Source organism: Schistocerca cancellata, chromosome 3 (genome assembly GCF_023864275.1).
Source record: "Schistocerca cancellata isolate TAMUIC-IGC-003103 chromosome 3, iqSchCanc2.1, whole genome shotgun sequence".
Lineage (NCBI taxonomy): Eukaryota > Metazoa > Arthropoda > Insecta > Orthoptera > Acrididae > Schistocerca > Schistocerca cancellata.
Window position 1 is genome coordinate 700528391 of NC_064628.1, and position 22603 is coordinate 700550993.

General features: G+C 38.0%; 2 protein-coding genes across 4 annotated transcripts in view; both read right to left on the reverse strand.

The window, feature by feature from the left end:
* Positions 1-7094: 7094 nt before the first annotated feature.
* LOC126176518 (uncharacterized) lies at positions 7095-7685 on the reverse strand. The gene has a single exon (XM_049923675.1). It carries the CDS (start codon positions 7683-7685, stop codon positions 7095-7097), a length of 591 nt encoding a protein of 196 aa, XP_049779632.1.
* A 14128-nt stretch (positions 7686-21813) lies between these two features.
* LOC126175691 (RNA-binding protein cabeza) overlaps positions 21814-22603 on the reverse strand; it is a 66491-nt gene continuing 65701 nt past the window's right edge. For all 3 annotated transcript variants that reach the window (XM_049922628.1, XM_049922627.1, XM_049922625.1), the window contains one exon: positions 21814-22091. In XM_049922628.1, the coding sequence (XP_049778585.1) occupies positions 22058-22091 (34 nt within the window). In that variant the 3' untranslated portion in view covers positions 21814-22057. The remainder of the gene's footprint in view (positions 22092-22603) is intronic.

Below are 22603 nucleotides of genomic sequence, written 5' to 3' on the forward strand. Positions count from 1 at the left end.
ACTGTGTGTAAAATTTTGTTATTTGCTATCCTTCCTGCTGTTGCAATTTTATTGGCCAGCAGTACATAAAGAAATTCAGTTCCATAATTGATAGTTTAAGCTGGTACCTGAGTATAATGAAATTTCTTTGGCATTTTGCAACCGCTGAATGTAGAAACTGCAAAAACCAGAAAACTGAAAACAGCAAATGTCTTCTGATGCAGCTACTACAGTCTGTAATTTGTGCTGGATTGTCATGTGTGTAATTGCTTGGAAAAATAGGCTGTTGATAATTTCTTCTTCCTTTCCAACACTCTTATCCTCATAAACAATATGGAACATAAATGCATAACATAACAATAACAGAATGGATACAATAAACAAAAATGAGGAAATCAACCACTCATTTACAGTTGGTCAATGTGTGTTGTAAGAACTCAGACTTAACTAACTTTTGAGCTCTTTTTCCAGTGCAAGTACACACACACACACACACACACAAGAATCCATTTGCAATGGCACTAACTGCTTATGAGCGAGGCAATGAAAGGGGGGGGGGGAGGAAAGATGCATGCTAACTGGGAAGAGGTCAAATGTAAAGGACAAGAGAAGAGTCAGTAGGTAATGTGAGCCATTGAGGAGAAGGAGATTTGTGGCTCTCAACAGAAGCAGGAAGCAGCAAAATGAGAACTCAAAAAGTGGCATTCACAAAACAGAGAGAGAGAGAGAGAGAGAGAGTAGAGTGGGGTTTGAGGAGGAAGTGAAGTTTGGGGTTTGGATAGGGAAGGAGTAGCGTGAAAACTGACAGGAGAGCAAAAATGAGAACACGGGTAAGAGACTAACAGAAGTTTACACCAGGGGCATTGTGAGATTGAAAGATATCTGGAGAAACATTCCCTTCTGCATAGTTCAGAGGAGCTGGTACAGGGTAGAGGACGTGGGAGTCAACAGAAATGGCATGGGTGCAGAAGTAGCTACTAATGTCATCAGTGTTGCTGTGTGCATCATGTTCATAACATGGCTGCTTTTATTGTGGTCCTACCTTTTATGGTGTAGGAAATAACTGACTGGGTTAGGAAATGGTAGAAGGGTGCACAGAAGTCTTCCAACTGGGTTGGCCACAGCGTAATTATCTTTGTGGAGCAGAATAGGAATAGGGTTGGCATAGGCTTCAACTAGGACACGGCATAGCTTGTCTCTGTATGTCCATCTTCTCAGGCTTTTAATTTCCAAACTTATCTTATTTGGCGACCAGTTTCGGTAATTTACTACCCCATCTTCAGGCCCCTGACTGATGAATAGGAAGACTCCACCTCGGTTATTGTCAAAACAGGGACCAGCACTCGAATATTGGTAACTGTAGATTTCTGCTTGGTATAGCGATCACTTCCACCATCATGATGGCTGAAGTAGATTTCTGCTTGCTATAGTGATCACTTCAACCATTATGATGGTTGAAATGATTGCTATAACGAACAGAAATCTACAAATGCCAGTATTCGAATGCTGGACCCTGTTTTGACAAGAACCGAGGTGGAATCTTCCTGTACATTGGTATGGGGTCTGAAGATGGCTTAGTAAATTGCCGAAACTGATAGCCAAATAAAATAAATTTGGAAATTTGATGGCTGAAAGGTGTTTCCTTTGACATCCTTGCGTAACTCTGCTGTATGACTGAATACTACTCCACCTTGGGTGATTAAGGAAGGGTTTTAGACAGGGCCCCTTTCATGTCATGTCACAATTAGAAGTCATGGCATGGCTGGGAATGTGGTGGAGATTTTCAAGGCCTAAACGATATCAGGTATGAATACTGGTCAGTGACTTGTTCACAATGGCTACCAATTTGTCAGTGATACAAGGAGAGATAGCAAGGGAAATCTGCACTAACTGGGCATATATTATTTGCTTGTGAGAACTCTGGCATGACTATCAAAATTTTTTGTTAATATTTTAGTTGCAGTGTGGTCCATTCCTTGACTGATATCAAATTGTTGTTACTGTCAGGATTTAACATTCCTTTCCTTTTATTTTGTTCACTATTATGTAGTTTCAGCTGTGTAGCTATTCTAAAGTGTAAAACATCCTGTTCAATGCACATACTTGGGTTACAACACACGTACTTTATGTCATGCAGTTTTAAAAGCAATGTGTGGTTGGCATGACACAAGCTGTTATGAAACCAGTAGTTACACAACATACTTATTTACATGTGTAAGGGAGTATTGAACTGTGGTAGAAATTGATGGGCCAAAGACTAATTTTTTCGACAAAGGTAGGAATATCTGTGCTCATTAAATTATCTTAGCAACAAATTTCAAAAAATTGTGCTCAGAAGAAAGTTACCTGAAATTTAACCTGCGTGAATTAATTTAGCATCTTCTCCCTTTCAGATACCTAGCAAACGGAAGTACATTCATTGATCTGCATTACACTTTTTGACTTGAAGTAGCAACAATCAAGACAACATTTTAGAAGTGTTTGTTCATGAATCTGGATCAAGGCTGTATTTGGGATCTATAGACCAACTGGCTGAAGCTATTTTGTGGGTCTTAGCAGTGGAAATTTTATGATAAATCGTAAAATATTGCATTTCAGGTATATACCATTTTAGAACATTTTTCAAATTAAAAGCCTAAAACACAAATTTAATATTTAATTGCATTAAATTTTGCTCTATAATTTATGATTAATGAACTGACATGATTTAAAAATGAAGATAATTGAAATCATTGAAATCTTTAATATGATTTATTAACGTCACTGCAGCAAAAAGAAAAGAATATCGGGCCAGGAATTTGAGATTCATGTCAACACAAAACTCAGTCTTCATTATACAGTAATAGGCATACTGACAATTATGCTACCATTAGTACCTCATTAACAAATAAAGTTACCTGAAAATTGTTTACACCAACATCAAGGTCTCAAGAACCCATGTCTGGCAACAGGAACTAAAAAGTGTTATGGACCTGTTTGGGTAAAATGAGGCACAGAGGAAATCAGTTTTCCGCTAAACAAACTCAAACTGCTAAAATTGTTATTTTGTACAGAATATTATGTTTCTACAGAATATTCTGTTTGCTTGCTATGTTTATTCAGAGTAAATACTCAAGCCTTTGTTGATCATCTCCATTTGACTTTCTCAGGAGCAAACTCAGAATGTTTCACATGAGAATGTCTATGTTAGAAATTTTGTTCTCATCTTTGTTGTTTTGCCAACTGAAATGCTGTACATTTGGCTAGATGCCACTGGGAATTTGACACAAGGTAGCTGGGAATCTGAGGGGTGAATGTTGTCTTAACTCACATCAGACAGTCACTGAAAAAGTCAGCTAGATAAGCCCTCACAAAATAATTAAGTCTATGTCTTTTACAATTATATGAAAGCCCTCACACCATAGTATGAAACAAATACTTCCTATTTTTACTTTTTGTAGTGTAGGCCTTTTTTCTGATGTGTACCCTCACATTACAACATGGATGGTTGACATACAAATGCAACCATTATCAGTATCACCCTCAATGAGAACTGTTTGTACACCCAACCAATAACAACTGACTAGCCCAAACTGTTTTGATGCAGTTGATGGAAAGAATGTGCAGTTCATGAAATTAGTAAACAGTGCACCAGCGTTCTTTAACTGTAATAAATGCTTCTCTATCCTTGTAATGGCTGCGGTGCAAACTATAAATTTGTCACTGAAACTGCAGGAACATTTGGTTAATGTGCTGACTCAGTATTTTAATAATCAGTGTTCTGTAAGGAAAATCTGTCAAATAACATGGACATTCCTAGAGCCAATCATATTTTAGACATAAACAAAATACCAGTGCCTTATGTATTGTTGTTGATGAAGTATTTTCACAATTTCATAGAATAATTTGTCCATACATTGGTCTATGATTTAGTACAGGGTTGGGGGAACTAATTGTCATTGTTCAGCCAGATGTTTCATAGGTACATATTTGGGATAACTCCAAGTAACTGGAGGATTTTGCAAAGGCCTTTGCATGTAGGCAGATTTTGCTATAATCTTTACAAACCATCCATTAGCAGCTGCTTGTTCACGACGTATCTGCTAGAAGAAACAGTGCAGCTGCTCTTTCCATTTAAATTTCTGACTTAAATTAACTCCCAAGACTATACACTACATCACTGTTGGCAATGTGTTCTTATACATGAGTTCATATCCTATAAAGCCGAAATTTTCCCCATATCTTCTCAGTGCAGGATGAGTCAAATCTGAATTGGTAAGTCATGTGATGTGTCTGAGATAATCTTGAGGTTCTTCAATGGCTCGTTAAATGGTTAACTTTCTCAGTTTTGTCATCTATAATTACAGAAGGAAAAAAATAACGATTGTTCTTAATTGTGTTTGGCAACAGATCGTGATTTTATATGCTCGTCATGTATGACTCTCACTGTGTAAAAGAAAAATCATTTCCGTACACGATTCGTGCACTCCTTGAAGACATTTGACAACTAGTACTGGCAAACATCTGTGTACAAAACCTAGATTGTATACAATTTCTAGATACACTGTATGAATATCCTTCAGTTCATGAGGATATACTACAATTAATATGGAGGCCTAGGTTATGTTCACAATACAGAAATGTATTTGAAGATTGGTTTGTAGATGAAGGTACTTCATGGCAGTTGGATTACACACACTGAATTCTATATACATCTTGTGTTAATTAATTAGAAATAAAGATAAAAAACTTACACAGTGTGTTTTAATTCTACAGTGGTGCAAAAAACATTTGCTGTCAACTGAACATCATAGTCCTTTCCTACTTATTTTCTGTCACACAGCAGGGCTCTCCCTAATTTTTATAATAAATTTCTCCATATATAAGTCAATGATAACAGAAAAATACTTCACAGAAACACAAAAACTCACAAATAACAATATGCAACATGATTTGTTATGTTTGTGTAATTTTCACTCTCCTTGAAGTATTTTTTTGTGCGGATTTAAGATCTGTTGTTAGTTTTTTTCTATCATGTACAGTTTTCTCACAAGTAAAGTAAACTCAGTTTTCATTTAAACCTTAGTTCCAGAGAGAGAAATTTTATTGCAAGTAAAGGAAATTTTATTTTAGTATGATGGAATACTTGTCCACCCTTGTCACACCATCTGGCTGTTAGGTTGGAAACTTTAGTTCACTGTTGACATGCTACAGTTCTGTGAGTTTACATTTGTCCAGTTAAATATAGTTTTGCAATTTCTTAGAAATGATTTCCTGAAGTGTCTGAATAACCCAAATATATTTTGTGATGTTTGTGGTAGCTACATAATTATTAACCAAATACAGAAATTAATAATTCTGTGAAATATCTGCTACACATTCTTTAGTGAAAGACTTGGTGGTCAAGACAAAAGCTGGGCTCTGCATGAAGTATGCCGTACATGTGTTGAGAGACCAAGACCATGGAAAAATGAGAAGAGGAAATCAATGCTACTAGCAATGCTGATGGTTTGGAGGGAGCTGCAAAATCACGTATATGATTGCTGTTTTTGTACAGTTAACATTGCATGTATGATATCCTTGGTCACCCCCGTCGATTCCTTCCCTCAATAGCTCCTTCTGCTATTGTTCCAATGATGTTGTTGTGTCGTAGGATGTGCCCTACAAGTTTGTCTCTTCTTGTTTGGATATGCCTCCACAGAGATCTGGTTTTCTGTACTCTTCTGAGCACCTGTTCATTTGTTACTTTGTCTCTCCAGCTGATCTTCATCATCCTTCTATAGCAACACATCTCCAGGGCCTCTAGCCGTCTTCTCTCTTCTCTTCCAATCGTCCAAGTTTCACGTCCATATAGGGCCACACTCCAAATGAAACGTTTCACGATATGTTTACTTATTTCCAGACTGATGTTGTTGCTGATGAGTAAGTTCCTTCTCTGATTAAATGCAATTTTGGCCTTTTGCATTCTGGTCACAATTTCTTTCTGGCTTCTACCATCTCTTGTGATTTTGCTTCCCAGGTAAGTAAATTCCTCTATCACTTCCAGCTCCTCTCTTCCAATTCTCATTCTCAAAGGTTCATATTCTGCTCCTGTACTACATGCCATCACTTTAGTCTTTTTCTTGTTTATTCTCATTACATACTGGTTGCATAGAATTTTTCCCATTGTTCTGAGGACTTCCTCTAGATCTTCTTTTATCTCCGTGACTATAGCAATATCATCTGCATAATGTAGCATATCTATCTTCTGCCCATTAATTTTGATCCCCACCTCAGTAGTTTTTCGAACTTGGTCTATAGCTTCCTGGATGTAACCATTGAATATAAGAGGAGAGAGAGCACGTCCTTGCCTTACCCCTTTTCTAATATTTGCTTCTTGTTCATGGTGACAGTTCCTAATCACCGCCACATCATTCTTATAGAAGCTGAGTATCACACGTATGTCTTTGTACTTTATTCCACTTTTTCTCAGCAACGTGAACATCTCTTGCCAGATAATGTTATCAAATGCCTTTTCCATGTGTACAACGGCAATATAAGTTGATTTATTTTTCTGTAATTGCTTTTCGATAACGAGTCTCAGTGCCAGAATCGCCTCTCTTGTTCCCAATCCCCTTCTGAAGCCAAACTGATCTTCACTCAGCATATCCTCCACCTTCTCTTCAATTCTCTTCAGAACTATTTTTATGAGAACTTTTGATGCATGTGATATTAGGCTTAGAGTTCGGTACTGTTCGCATTTTGTAGCTGCTGCCTTCTTTGGTATAGGAACAATGATACATTTCTGGAAGTCTGTCGGTATCTCTCCTGTGTTATAGATGGACCTAACAAGTTTAAGCAGCATCATTTTCATGCTGTTGCCAGCATTCTTTATTAGTTCTGCAGAGATGTCATCAATACCCATTGCTTTGTTGTCCCGTAGTTCTTTTAGAGCTCTGTCAAATTCTTCTTGCACAGTGTCATCTCCCTCGTCATCTTCGTCTACTTGCTCTTCTCTTCCTATTACTTCCTCCGAAAGAGGTGCTCCAGCATACAACTTCTCTATGTATTCTTTCCATCTTTTCTTCATGTCTTCGCCAAACAGCATTTTCCCCTCTTTATTTTCTATTGCGCCTGAGAATGTTGTTTTACGTTTGTTAAAAAATTTGATTTGCTGTTCTGTAGACTAAATCGGTTCTTCCATTTTGAATATTTTCTTCCACTTCTCTACACATTTCTTCAAGAAAATTTTCTTTTGCTTTCCTAGCTTCTCTGTTAAATAAATTCCTTAGTCTTCTGCATTCAGCTTTTCCTTGTTCATCAGTTGAATTTTTGTATAATCTCCTGTTTTCTATACACTCAATAATATCTGCTGTAATCCATTTCCTCTTGTTTTTGGGTTCAGTTCTTCCAACTATCTTTTGTGCTACTTTGTATATACCAGATTTAATTTGATCCCAGTCTTCATTTACTCCACCACGTTGAAAAATCGTGGCTATGTTATCTGTTTCATGAGCATAGCGCTTTGCCAGTACCTCAGTTTTCAATTTTTCTAGTTCCCATTTAAGTTTTACTGGCTTCTTCTTCACACGTTTGAATCTCAGTGAACTTTTCATCAGGACCAGGTTATGATCACTGCATAAGTCTGCAGATGGATAGCTCCTGCAATCTTTTATCTGGTTCCTAAAATGTGCTTTCACTAGAATGTAATCAATCTGTTGTCTCCATAAGTCAATCTCCTCTTTCATTTCCTCTTCCAAGACCATATTTGCCAACAATTCCTTCCTCTGGTTCTTCACCCACAATTGCGTTCCACTTATTTCTTCGTATATTTCGTCAATGACTGCATCTTCTTCTTTGGATGTTGACATGTATATTTGTATGATAACAGTGTCCTTTGGTTTAGTTTGAAGTTTGACTAGTATTATTCGAGAGCTATATTGTACATATCCCTTGACACATGAGCCATAGTTTTTCCTCAAAATTATTGCAACTCCTCCCATTCCTGGTCTATCTTGGTCAGTTCTGGTGTGAATGACTCTGTATTCTCCAGACCAGAAATCACCTGGCGGGGGCCATCTCATCTCCGATATGCCTAGGATATCGATTTCCAGTCATTCCATTTCAAGTTTTACATTTTCTAGCTTGCTACACTAAAGCAGTGTTCTCACATTCCAAGTGTTAAAATTGGGATTGTTTTCCTTGACATTGTCTGTATCCTTTGCAGTCCCCACCTGGAGATCCAATTGGGGGACTATTTTATCTACGGAAAATTTTACAGAAGATACTGACATGGTTTTTACTGCTGATGCTTGGGATAACCATAGTTCTATATGTTACAAAAGAAATACTTTATTTTTAATGTAATTACAAAAATTCCTGAATGAGATTTTCACTCTACAGTGGAGTGTGCGCTGATATGAAAGTGGTGGAATTAAAGCTGTGAGGACGGGGCGTGAGTCGTGCTTGGGTAGCTCAGTTGGTAGAGCACTTGTCCGCGAAAGGCAGAGGTCCTGAGTTTGAGTCTCGGCCCGGCATACAGTTTTAATCTGCCAGGAAGTTTCACAAAAATTTCTGTTAGAAAAAAAGATTTCAGCTACAACTTCTGACATGATTTGTATGAAAATCTGATGTGATACAGAAGAACCAAACTCAGATTTCAAGTCAGAATAAAAAATATTGGGTACCAATAAAAGAATGTCCCAGTTATAAATGTTACTAGTATCAACTGTAAGCATTGCAGTGTTGGCTCATCCTCACAATGAAAAAGTAACTCAAACAGTTTTAGATAAATGCATGCACAAGTACTGCTTTGTTGTTTCCCCACTTGCAGTGCCACATATGTAAAATAGCAACTCCTGAGCAAAAAGAGTTGTGTGTTCTGCAGTCTGCTAAGAGGGAATCTGTAATTTCAGTTTAACATGCATTTTGTTTAAAGTTTGTGCCAATGGTATAGGCAATTTGAAATGATGTGTGCAAAGGGAAAAGAACAGAACAACCAAAAGTCTCCAAGAAGGATGTTGACCATGTCAGTGCATTTTACCTTCATAGCTCTAAAAAGTCTGTTCGGAAAACAAGTCCTGAATTTTGGCTGCTAAAGACGTCAATGTGGAAGGTTTTAAGAAAATGTTTACGCATGCATCAACACAGTTTTCAGTTGTTACATGCTGTAAAGCCAGATGATTATGATGTATGTTATAACTTTGCAAGCGAATTGTTGCAATGGGAAAATGACTTTCTTGATCATGTGGTATTCTATGATGAGGCAATTTTTTTATGTAATTGGGAAGGTAAATACTCTTAATGTTTGTCATCTGGTGGTCATATCATCCCCATGAACCTGTACAATATCAAAGAGACTCCCCAAAATTAAATGTTTTCTGCACTGTGTCCCGATGTCAAGTGTATGGAGCATATTTTTCACTGAAGCTACTGTAACAGGAGTGGCTTATCTGGATGTGTTGCAAGAATTGCTCCTTCCCCAATTAGAAGGTGAACCTGAAAAAGATGGTAGCAAGATGGTGCCCCTATGCATTGGCAACTCTTTGTACGAGAGTGGTTGAATATCAAAGTGACTGTCTATTGGATTGGTCATAATGGTCAATGCGACAGAGCTCTTTTCTGTTGGTCTCCTATGTTCATCTGACCTCATGCTACGTGGTTTTTACCCTTTGGGGTTTTATAAAAGATTGTGTCTATGTTCCGCCATTACTTAATGATTTGTCAGAGCTGAGACACAGAATTAAAGAGGCTATTGCTTCCATTGCCCTGGACTTGTTAACCAAAGCATGGGAAGAATTTTAAAATCCAGTATAGTGTGGAAAAAAAATCATATAGCTACAATCACATTGAGAGCTGGCCACACACTACTAGTAGAGCAGCATGCCGTCCTGTCCAGCTGCAAACAACTTTGGCCACACTGATTTGCTGGGTTGTTAGATCACTGACAGCAGTAACATAGTTGCAGATAAAACTTTGACAGTTTAACAAGAACTTCAAAGAACAAACTGCACAAGCTCACAGATGTTCAACAGAAACAGCAACCCATTATAAAATGTTGGCAGTTTAAAAAGAAATTCACACATATTTCCTTGGTTAGGCTGTAATATAAGAAGTACACTCATTGTGATGGCTGCCAGGAATAGCAAAATAAAAAGAAGTCATAAGACTGTATTAGCCCTGCATACAATGCAGTGAAAACTGCCAACGTTGTCACCTCGCACACAAATGAACACAATATGCTAAAATTCCTTAGTTTAGCTAACAAAGAAAGGCTAGGTTGGCTGTGAGAAAGTTTCTCAGTGCCAGTCTACTATCTACAGTTTTTATTATTTCCTCTAGTCCCTATCAGCCACTGCATCAAGTGTCTTCTAAGAGAGCACAAATCATATATGGAAATGTGTGTGCGTTTTCTTTACTTATATAGTACAAGTTGTAGATGAGGAATAATATTCAAGCACCACCTGTTGCTACGAACAAGTCAAGAAACAGTTATATTTTTTTCCTCCTGTACTTACTGATTACCAAACTAAAAAGATTTTTTCCTCCTGTACTTACTGATTACCAAACTAAAAAGAAACATTTAATGAGACACTGAAGAAACCACATGACACAATTCTTCCAATTTGAATCAGCCTGCAATGAGAAGGTATGGAGAAAAACATTGTATAATATGTGTTGGGAATATAGGGAGACTGCATAGATTATCTTCAATCAGAAAGATTCCCAACAACTAGAAATAAAATGATATTAATTAAATATGAAGAAATACTCAATTGACACTTATTCTTGTGAAATGTCCAGCACTATTAGATGTTTGAAATTATTACAAGTCCTCTAAAATATTAAAGTTCTGCTACTGTGCCCCTGTGTGTGCCTATGTAGGAGTCCAGAGCTGGCCTACAATGCCTCTGGAGCCTAAGACTTGGAGACAACAGATGAACACTGCACTTGTGGACTTGGCAGTAACTGGAGACCATGCTACTTGGCGCAGCAAAGAGAACTGTCCGCTGTAGCTCAGTGCTCCGGTATTTAACGAGGCATCGACCAATTGCTATCCATACATGTGATGTCCATTGGTTGGCAGCTGCGGCCCCTGGCGGACCTTAGTCTAGTCCGTACTGCCACCCCATACAGCTGCTGCGCTAAGGGTGTTACGAGCTGTGGTGCGGTACTCTCTGGAGTTGCGAGTACCATCACCACAACAAGAACACCAACAGAGTGTATAGGCTCATGTCAACTGAAGTCAGAACTGTAAACAGAAAGAGTATATGTGTAGTTCACTTCAGTGCACACACACTGCACCAACAGTTACTTCCATAGCAAATTTCACAAATGAATAGGTCAACATGCACTCTTCTATGTGCTTACATATGGAAGACTGGCAGTTGCAAGACAACCATATCAAGGTACCAAACAGAAGTTATTGCAAACTATTGTGGGGAATTGAAGAATAAGCATCAGGTCTCATGGTACTACATTAAAAGCAACACAAAGCTCTACTATGCAAATAAAACATTTCCATCAATTTCACATGCAGATTGCACAAAGGTTGTTCCCATGAGACTACCAAGAGAGACTGGGCTTCATTATGAGTCATCAGACAAACCAGTAACTTTGAAAGAACAGTCCTTTTCATAGACAAAGCCTATTTGAAGAGGAAGGTTATCGAATTTTAATGAGTAGGCAGTAGAAAATTCCCACAGCACCCAAGTATAAAGGTACCAACAAAAGTATGACTCCAAAACCTGGTGTCGCACTATCAATTGTTATCTCACCTGTGTAATCACCAAAACTAAAGGGTGAGTGATATTTGCATTTCCAGCATACTTAATGACTGAAATTAATAGACTATCATATAAAATTGTAGTCAACATGTAGTGTCATTTCCATTCACTTCTGCATCACACTGGATACCTACTGAACATTCAAAATACAGTTGATCATGGGGCCCTGTAACAGACTGCCAGGCAATTTGCTGTTTTATTTTTAAGGAAGCCATCTAAAATTTCCAGTTTATGGAGGAGAGATTTCTGACATCGACCTTCAACAGATACTACAACATCCCTGTGGAACCACACAAAGGAACACAGACTTTATGGGTAATGTTCTAACATGTTGTACCACTACCCTGATGTAAATACACATTGCCTGACAAAAAAGGTGAAGCACTCACAAGACTCAGTTGTACATGTGCACACCATTGACAGGGGTGTAAACGATAGGTAGTGTGTGCATCAGAGTACACTCGTGTTTTTACTAGGCCTGGTAGGGTAAATAAGCGACATTTGGTTGTGACAGTGGCCCAATGTTGGACTGCATGGGAATGTGACTGCAAGCATACTTGTTGTCAAGGTTCCAAGCACAAGAGAGAATCAAATAATGTGTACCAAGCATATCATGGCCCCTTCACATCTGCACCTGTCATCCGAGAAAAAGTAATGGACTGCCTGCAATACTGACATGCCGCACCATTGGTCAGAGACTGGCAGCAGCAGAACTGTTTACTGCCCTATGTGGAGGCTGCCATTAACACAACACAAACAACTGTTTTTGGAGTGGTGCTGTAGCCAAAAACCACAGACTGCTGATGAATGGCATCACATGGTGTTCAGCAATGAATCTCAGTTCTGCACTACCCCAGATAATCATTATTGGCTAGTAATATGGTGATCTGGGGAGAGCTCCCAGTCTATCAATATTTTGGACACACAGCAGTGTTGCTCATGGCATCGCTGTATGGGCACCATCATTTATGATTTCAGATCACAGTTGGCAGTGATAGAGGGAACTCTGACAGTGCAACAGTGTCCCACAGATTGTTTCTGCATCAGGTAGTGTTGTTTTTCAACAGGACAACACTTATCCACACACTGGACGTGTGTCTATGAAATGTCTGAGTTATTAATTTCTCCTGGTTAGAGTCCACAGTCATGCAAAATTTTTTAAAGATTATCATGTTCAATTCTGACTGCAGAGATTATTCATCACGTGTCATAAATAATCTTTACAGTCAATGGCGAATACAATCTCTAAAAAATGCCAGAGTGATGATGAGGTATTCCCAAGGCAACATCCCCAGATCTCTCCCAATAGAACATTAACCATAGAATTTAGGATGTCAACTCCGTCCCAGTGGCAGTATATCAATGACCAGTTACAACAGTTGTGGGAGAGCACACCACAGCAGGGGATACAATGCCTTTAAGACACCATTCCTAAACCAATCAGTGAATGCACCCAGACCAGAGGGGGTGCAACATAAACTGATAAGTGGGCTCATATGGCTAAGTTATTTGCAAATTTGACTCAACTCTGTAATTAAATGACATCTCATACCCTCCAACACTGCAAAGTTTCATTTCATATCCTCTTCCCCTTCTGGATGCTTCACTTTGTCAGGTTGTGTATATCCAAAAATTAGTAATTTTCAAAATAATTTATTCATCAAGGTGAGTTTTGGCACAAATGAAGATGATGGGGCAGAAATATAGCAGGTAATTCTGAAATACTTACCTTATGTATCAGAATGTGTTGGTACACAGAATAGCTGAAGAAGACACTTTTCAATACATTTTGTAATTTAACCCACTTACTGCTCTGGATGTCACTGCTGCTACTGTCCAGGGGTGTTTTGGTTCCTTTTTTGAGCACCTGTCATTTTTCTGTTAGGTGCTCTAGATGTTTAAACTTATGCTCCATTTCTTGTGCCCTTGTGCTCTCTGTGTGTTAATACAAACGGCCACTCGGGTACATGTGTGCTCCGTATGCCTTAACATGCAAGCCATTTAGCAGCCAGGTAACCATGTTTCCATCCTGAGTGCTCAGGAGCTTTCCACCGTTCAGTCTGTGAGCTGTTGCTACTGTAATCTTATTCGTGTTGCCATTTTCAACTTTGTTTTTTACTGAGAAAATGGTTGTGCAGCAGAAGAAATCGTGGAGATGGTGACAGGCAATTAATAATACCTTGTACTTGGTATCACAGGATGAAAGAAGCTGAAGAGTGTCAGACACCTCCATGTAAAGACCACTACAACAGCGTTGTTGGAGAGATTAGTTAGCAAGCTTTTTATCAATACATGTAGGTATAAAGCATTTTAAATGTTGTAAAAATACAAAAGGCTTTGATGGATACTGAAATAATTAAAACATTTAGTTGCTTAGTGATTACATACTGTAACATCACAAACACAGGTTTTGATTAAAGTTGAGTATCCCACATAGAATATCATAAATATTAATGTGTGCAATGCCACAGTATTCTTTTTTGACCAGATACTAAATGCTGTTACCAAAAGTATATCATTCCATTGAAAAAAATTGGATCCATCTGTATTTCAATAGATAAAAGTTTTGAGTATTAGTTATATAGCAATCTACACATCTCTTTGCATGCTTTCATCTGTGAAAAAGCTCGTTTCAGTATCTTGAACTGTTTACAGAATGTGAATGTGGTTATGACCACACAATTCATGTTGCGCATGGACAGAACAATGGACGCAGCCCTACTATAGATATAAAACCAGTATCTGGAGAATAGTAATATATATCACTCTGCTCTCAACTTTAAATACAATTTCAATGTTACCTACATTTCATACGCAGCAATCAGTGTCCTAAAGCAAACATACACAATGTCTATGCAATGTTTTTTTACCTCTGCAAAAATTTTAAGTCTTGTGCAATGCTTTGTTTAATTGGATGCAGCACAGCAACTAAGACAAAAACAAAGAAGTCCTTTATCGGGTGTAGATAACAGTGTAAGATGTGAAACAAAATTTATCACCAAAGTTTTCTTAAAATCTGATGTTGAGTACTTAGTTAGCGGTATCCATTCAACCACTTATGAAAATCTGCGAATGGAATCAATGAACATGGAGCAAAAAAGTATTACTGTGGTTACCAATGACCCTCAATATATCTGAGTGGTATCACTGATAAATTCATTCTTTACTTGAGTTATTATAGTTATGAGTATGTGTAGGACAGCAGATTTATGGTAGAGTAATTCTGAAGGAACACCAAGTTACCAAGATTAATCTGAAGTGACACGTAGCTTTTGACATAAGCTTCGAACATCGTAAGTAAAACTCCCAGAATGATGTAATTCTTAATATGTCACAATATCGACATACCTGTGTGTTTGGCTATATAGTGGGTCACTTCTAGAGGAGTTTTAAAGAGAAGAATTTAAGTTGTTAGGGTAAGTGTATTTATAATGTGTCACGGGTGGTGAAAACCAGTAGCACACAAAATTGTCACGCCCAATGCTCCACGAATATGCAGCACAGTTAAGTCGGATCCTGCAGCAAAACAGTACAAAGGTAGTGGCTGAAGTGTGGTCTCTTGGCACAGGTATAGGGTGATGACAAAGCTGCATTCAACACGAAATGCAGCGGGTATGTCTGTGGCAGTCAAACTTAATCTGCAACGCAACAAATTATAAATTTCCACCACATTAGCCCAAAGTCACAATAGAGTCAATGACATGACAAGAACGATGATGATGACGACGACCAAAAAGACCACATGGCAATGCGACTCTCATATCTACAGTTTCTCAGGCTAAGTTCACAGTCTTAAGTTACTATGCACTTCGTTACGATTTGCAGAGGATAGACAAAAATACGGGAACACCACATACACAACATATTACCATCCTTAATACGGTGTAAGAAACTCACTGGCATTCAAAACAGTTTCCAGTTGTCCCTGGATGGATAAATACAGGTCCTATACAGTTTTCAAGGGAATGTCATACCATTCTTCTTGCAAAATAGTGGCACAATGGTGGAGGTGGATAGTCAGCATGCATCCTTCTCTCCAAAGTAGATCACCAAGTTTCAATAATATCAAGTTCTGGCTGCTGTCTTGACCATGGGAGATCCAACAATTCATATTCTTGTTGACAAAACTGGTCTTGAATGATGCAAGCTCTGTGAAGAGAGGCTCTGTCGCCTTGAAACATGGCATCACCATTGGTGCAAAAACATTATACTATAGGATGGATCTGATCAGTCAAAATAGTTACATAATCCTCGGTAGTAATGCGACCTTGCAGAGTGACCATGGGGCCCATGGAATATCACGATATTATGGCTGCCTGAATTATCTCCGACTCCTCTCCCCTCCTCCATTTCACCCTTGGGACATAAATTTGGCTAGTAATTGGAAACAGTGTGGAACATGAATGATCAAATGACTCCCATTACCATGCGGCTCAGGTCTTATGGCTTCAGCATCATGTTATCTTGTAATGGGCATTTGCATCATTGATGAGTGGTTTTGGAATTCCTGCCTGCCCTACAGTTGCCTGTTAACACAGTTCTCTTTTTGTTCTTTTTGTGTTGACAGGGTTCGTAACTGCAACATTCAGTTCTGCAGTGATTTGTACAGCTGTTGTTCTCTTTATGTCTCATCACAATCCTTTTCCATGATTGTGTCATGATCACTCTACAGTCATGATCACACTACACACTTTTGTCAATGTTGTTACTTAGACTTTCCCTGTATGTAGTATAAATCTTCAATGTGGTGCCTCTTTAAACACCTAGCACTTCAGTTCCCTTGGTTATGGAAGCACCCACTATATGAGTACCCAATCTTCCCATGTTTGAATTCACTATCTTTGACATAATGCACTAAGCTACACAGATCACTTTTCTGACCACAGCTAACACTTGCTGTATACTGAGAATATTCCATAGGTGCCACTTGCGGTGAAATACAATGGCACAATCTTTGGGCTTGGCTAGCATTTGCATTTAAGTTCCAGCACGCATTTCATGTGGTGTTACCAAATGTTTGTCCAACCTCTGTGTTATTTTACAATATTTTCTGCATAATATATTGCATTAAGCTGTCTTAGATTGGTTATTTTACCTTAGAACACAATTTCTCTTACAAAATAGTCTTAATATGCCAAAATTCAAATTTATTGATTTGTTTTAATAACTAATTTTATGTTTGGTTAGCATTTTTTCGTAGTGAAAACCACCATTTTTATCTTATGTCAGCTGAAAATACCACTAAAATAAGACATCTAATGATGCTACTGCATCTTACTCCTCCTTTCACACCCCCTCCCCAAAGTTTTGCTAATTCCCACATTACAAATACTTTGATAACCAATTATCCACAGCTCCTACATTCAAAGGCTGCTCATACTATATGATCATGCCCAAAGGACCTACAGCACACTGCTCTTACAGCCAATCAGCCTTCCAAACCTTGGAACTACTACTTTTCATTCAAATGGCTCCTCAAATGGCACTGGATTCACCCTGTACCACTCCTTCCACTATGAACTCCCATACTGGGAATTTAACCTGGGCCTTGTGCATGACAGGCAACAGTGCTGACTGCTTATCTACTGAGGTGGACCACAGTACCACCAATGACCCAAATAAACATGAATGTATTTCATTCCATTTCTTTGGATCAGCACATCAGTGTTGCTCTTTCAGTTCAACTTCCATTTTATGTGTGTTTAAGAATTACGTTCATATTAGTGGCAAACATTTCAGCATGTCACAAGAAATAAATATTTAGTATTAACACTAAGAAGCACTAAAAATGGGACTTGCTGTCAGTTGACTTTTGTGCTGTATATGTTTGTCACAAAACTTGGGTCATTGTGTGTTTAAAACTTGTGACACGAACAATGTTAAAGCCCTTTTTGCCTAGTCCTTCCATCCCTAAGGCATCCAAGTAGCAAGCTATGTTTCAACAAGTAGTGGAGTTTACTTGCAAACATGTGCACCATCTTATGTTTTAGATGAAGTCTGATTAATCTCTTCCGTACAATTCTTGGAACTAATCTACAACTCAAGAAGATTATCTATGCCACATCAGACAACTGCTTCTGTTGTTAGAACAGTTTCTCACATCTGGTGTGGTTACATCTCACCAGAATGCTCACACACTGCAATAAGATTATGCAGCATTAGAATATGCAAAAGAATGATACCTTCAATATCTGACAGTAGTATGTTCTTGAAACTGTTGAAATGCCTGTCCTTAACATGCTTAAGTTTGACAGATAAATTTATCTTGCAGACAATTCATTTCCCCAACCACTCAAAAATTAGCAGCCCTACAGGAACTAAATAGTACAAGATAATTTTTTTTATTGAGTTTAAAAGTAACTGAGTCATTTGTAGCTTGTTCCTTGCTTTCGTCCTTATCCCCAAGTATAAGAACAGTATTTCCTGTTCCTCAGAACAGATATTAAAGTGGAGATGGGGGCCATCAAAAAACTTGCAAGTTCATTGTGAACAAGCCTATCCAAATCATTAAGAGAACTGATAGCTCTCATCACTCCAGTAATTCAAACATTTGCTTTAGAAAGATAATGCATGAAGTGTTTGAGCTATGGAGACGTGATACTTTATTTTCCTTGTATCAAATGAAAATTCAATCAAGAAAAATTACAAGACAATGTTTCTGGACAGTATTTTACCACCAAGATGCAAAATGTATAGTACTGCACTTAAAACTATACACCATAGCATGTCACGAAGGATAAAATGTACAGATTGCTTAGACCTCAGGACAAGACCCCCCCGCAGTTGAGGGCAAGGGCAGGCTCCCTAGCCTTTTTACACCACAGGCAGATCTCTCATCCTGGGTTCAGAGTCACTTGCCCTTACTTTCTCCTCTACATTCCATCAAACAAGGGCCTCAATTGTTGTTGTTGTTGTTGTTGTTGTTGTTGTTGATGATGATGATGATGATGATGATTATTATTATTATTTCAACAATGGCAAGATAGAAATGCTACTTGCGTATGAATTTTCTTGGACTAATTGATATGGATCAGGAATGAGATACACTAGAATGCCACTTGGACTTGAAAAAATTGGTGTAAATGGCAGGAAATTAAGTTTTACATGTTAAGTATAGTTTCATAGTTTTGCACAGTATATACAGGTAACAACTTACTCATCAGGAATTGTTTATTTTTTAATAAAGTTATCTGAATTTTATGCTATGTTTAGCAGATGATGTGAGATTTACTGACACATTAGCATAACAAATTGCATTAAAAATAACGCAAGCCAAGCAGTTTTACTATTTATACTTTAAGCCTATGAAAACTGCAGGCCAAGTGTACACAGCATTAAAAATCTCTCCAAACCACATCATTTTTAGTGTAACTTTCCTGCAAAAGTGACATCAGAGGACGAGTCTCTGTTGTGCTTATCTGCAACTCGGCATCTCCGCTATATGGCATGTAGTAACTTTCCTTTTCATAGTATGTTTGTATTTTATTTGGTAAATATAGGTGCGTGAAATACTGTAAAGTGCATTAAATATAGCACTACACTACAGACCAATCTGGCACGCAGCCTTTATTTCACTCACTGGCTTCGTCAGCTTGCAGCCCAACTGTCACCTTCAAATCAGCATTGACAACAGTTACGATAGAAATCGGCCAAATTACAGGGAAGGGTACCATATGACAATCATTTTAACACACATTTACAAAACATTAATAAGCAATTTTTATTTAATATACTGACCTTTAGTTTGGATGGTCTATAAATGCGATGTGAACAAATTGGTAGAGTAGATACTACTTCTTAGCAAAAAATCCAAAATTGTTGGTTGTTTCAATTTTCTCTGATGACTTCTTTCAATGTGGTTTTCGAGTTCATAAATAAAATGGAAAACTTCGTCATCAACATCTGCAGCTGAAATATATTTTTTAATTGGCAGTAGTCCATGTAAAGTCAGGCAGACTAGGAAAAACCCTCACCTTGATAGTCTCTGATGTTACTGAATTTAGTAATGCTAAAATGAAGGACTAAGTAAGACATGTATTTTTTTTGTTTCCTCCAAAAAAATTTATGCTCTGAGATACAGCCCTCAAAAGATGACACTGCGCATATCATTATGAAGATGCGAATTTTGAAAAAAAATTTAAAATGCTGTACCTCTTTAACAGTTCTAGATATTTTGTTGGGGTTTTTTATTAGAAAGATAATTGCTTTATGATTACAAAGAAATCCTCCATTCGGACTTATCTGTCAAAGTTCTTTTCTTGTAGCTTTCTGAACTTTATCTAATTTATGGAACTTTTTTTTCCAAAAATGGCAATCCATAAAATTTTGATTTTTTTCTGTTGATTAGTACCATACAGTTCTACATTCCCTTAAAAGGAGCGCTTCCCACTTTAAGGTTGAACAGGTATTATAAACTATTGAAATTTTTGCCATACATAAAACCTGTTGTATTACCACATTATCACATAACAGGCTCATAAAAATCAAAACCTTGCCTTATTCAACGTAATTTTAGTTTTGAAAGAGGAATAAGAGACTCATTTTTCAAGCATTTTAAATGCTTCCAAAATGTATGTGAAAGGTCCAAAGACTTAAAGGTTTCAATTTATACTTCTGTGGACTCTGTTTTGTACTGAAATTAGCCAGTCAATGAACTAAAAATGTTTTCCACTGCTTCAGTATCTTCCTTTGATATTGAGTGATGCCTTCTTGTAGAACCAATAGGAACTGGAGCTCTTACAATCTTCAAAACATTGTGACCAGAAAGTGAGCACTGATAGCATTGTTGCTGTCCTTCAGATGGAAACCTATATCCAGCAGCTGGTCCATGTGGTAGCATGAAGTTCACTACAATTTCATTTAACTCATAACTGGTGTGTCTAATCTCTGCAATCCACCAGTCACAGTCGTACACACACGCCACAAACATCCCCTTCTCAGGTTGCGAAACTGAATATCATCCTGCTGTTTCTCAGGTGTTGGCCACACGAACTAAATTTCTTCTTCCTTGCTCTTCAAGTGCATGCAATATGAGTCTGCCCATCACTCAGAGTCCAAAATTGTGTCTTCTGAATTCCTTTCACAGGAGTATTTGTTTGGACCATTCTTTTTTCTGCTCACAGAATTCTTCGATTTCCTCTTTGGACAAAAGAATAAGGGCTGTGGATGTGTACAATTTCACGACTTTTGTAAAATCCTCAGCATTCTGAATCACAGCTGTATTTGGTCTGGAAAGATTACGTTTTGTAGCATGGTGCTTATGCAGGCCTCTTACACCATCACAAGGCCCCTTGCTGTTACCAGTAGCACTTAATACCTAGTCAGTTGGCACACAATTCAAATTGCTGGTAACGATTTTTGAAATGACTAGGAGCACCATCAGAAATAATAATGATCTCTGCCCCTGTTTGCAGTTGAATTTTGAGCATTGTTAGCAAAGCACGTGCCGAGTCATATCCTGTGTCATCACTTATAACTGCAACACATGTGGTCTTGTTTTGAAAATATGTCACTCCTGCAAAAATTTAACCTGGTCACTACTCCAATGATCCCCTTGTACTTCTTGTGGGAGAATTACAGACCAGTTCTCAGCAAAATCACAGTGAAACACTAAATGTAGTTCTTCAGCCTGTACACACTGTTTCACTTCTGCAATGTGGTGTTACGATTTCTTCAGATGCTGGTGTGTAAATGTTTTCACTGACCATCTACCAAGTTTATCAATGAAACTGTCAAAGGCCAACACAGTGTCAGAGTCATTTTGGGTCAATCAAACCAGTATTTTTCCCATGAACATTGTTTCATACAATGTTAATTGCAGAAAAATTACTGTTATGTTAACGTAAGTGTGGGTACAAATTAACATTGTGAACATAAGAAATTTGACAAGAGCAATAAAAAAATGTCGAACTGCAGGAAAACATTAGTTCCGGGAACGTAAAAGTGGGGGGTTGAGTTATACTGTAATCCTGCAAAACCTTTATGATTATTGTTATGCTGTATCAGTCAAGTCTCACGAGTAAGGATATACATAAGTGCATAATTTTATTTATAGGAAGATAGGGGAGGGAGGAGAGTAATGAGACAGAAATAAAGACATATCACACATTTATTTCATCCACAGACATCCTTTCTCAGGGGATACAGAAACAGGTTCCCTACATCAATACAAATGTCAAAAAATTAAGAGTCGACAACTTAATTTTCTCTGAAAGACAGTAAAAGAGTTGAATAGCAACTCAGTGATATTTAATAAAAAATGAACATTGTTACACAGACACACACAATTGAAGTAACTTATATGAACTGTATTATCTGTAGTTTCATGCAGCACCTCAGTATGGCTTTGGGCGGTCACGTCCTCTGTCCCTGAAAGCATAATTTGACCTTTTCATAAGACAATTTTCACATTTCCCCCCTCTGGGTTCATTCTCTCTCTCTCTCTCTCTCTCTCTCTCTCATTACCGTCAACTAAATTCAACATTAAAAAGTCTGAAAAGCATTAAATAGAGGACTGCCTGACTGACTATAATCACTCTTCTTCGCTTACACACACACACACACACACACACACACACACACACACACACACACACACACACACACACACACACAGGAAGACAGTCACTCTGCAACACATTAAAACATCCACCCAAAAAGCACTAGGGTGGAGGACACAGAGGGACAAAGGACATGTGCTAAAACCTACATAGAAGTATAAAACCCACACTTGCATATGAAATGTAACACTAAAGCTGCTGCTGAGGCATCATCACCCAACACCGAAGGTAGGAAACTGGTCAAGTTAAAAGTCCACCGAAGAGCAGCTAAAGGTGGGCAGTCTAGCAAGAGGTAGACGACTGTCATTTGGGAGCCACAGC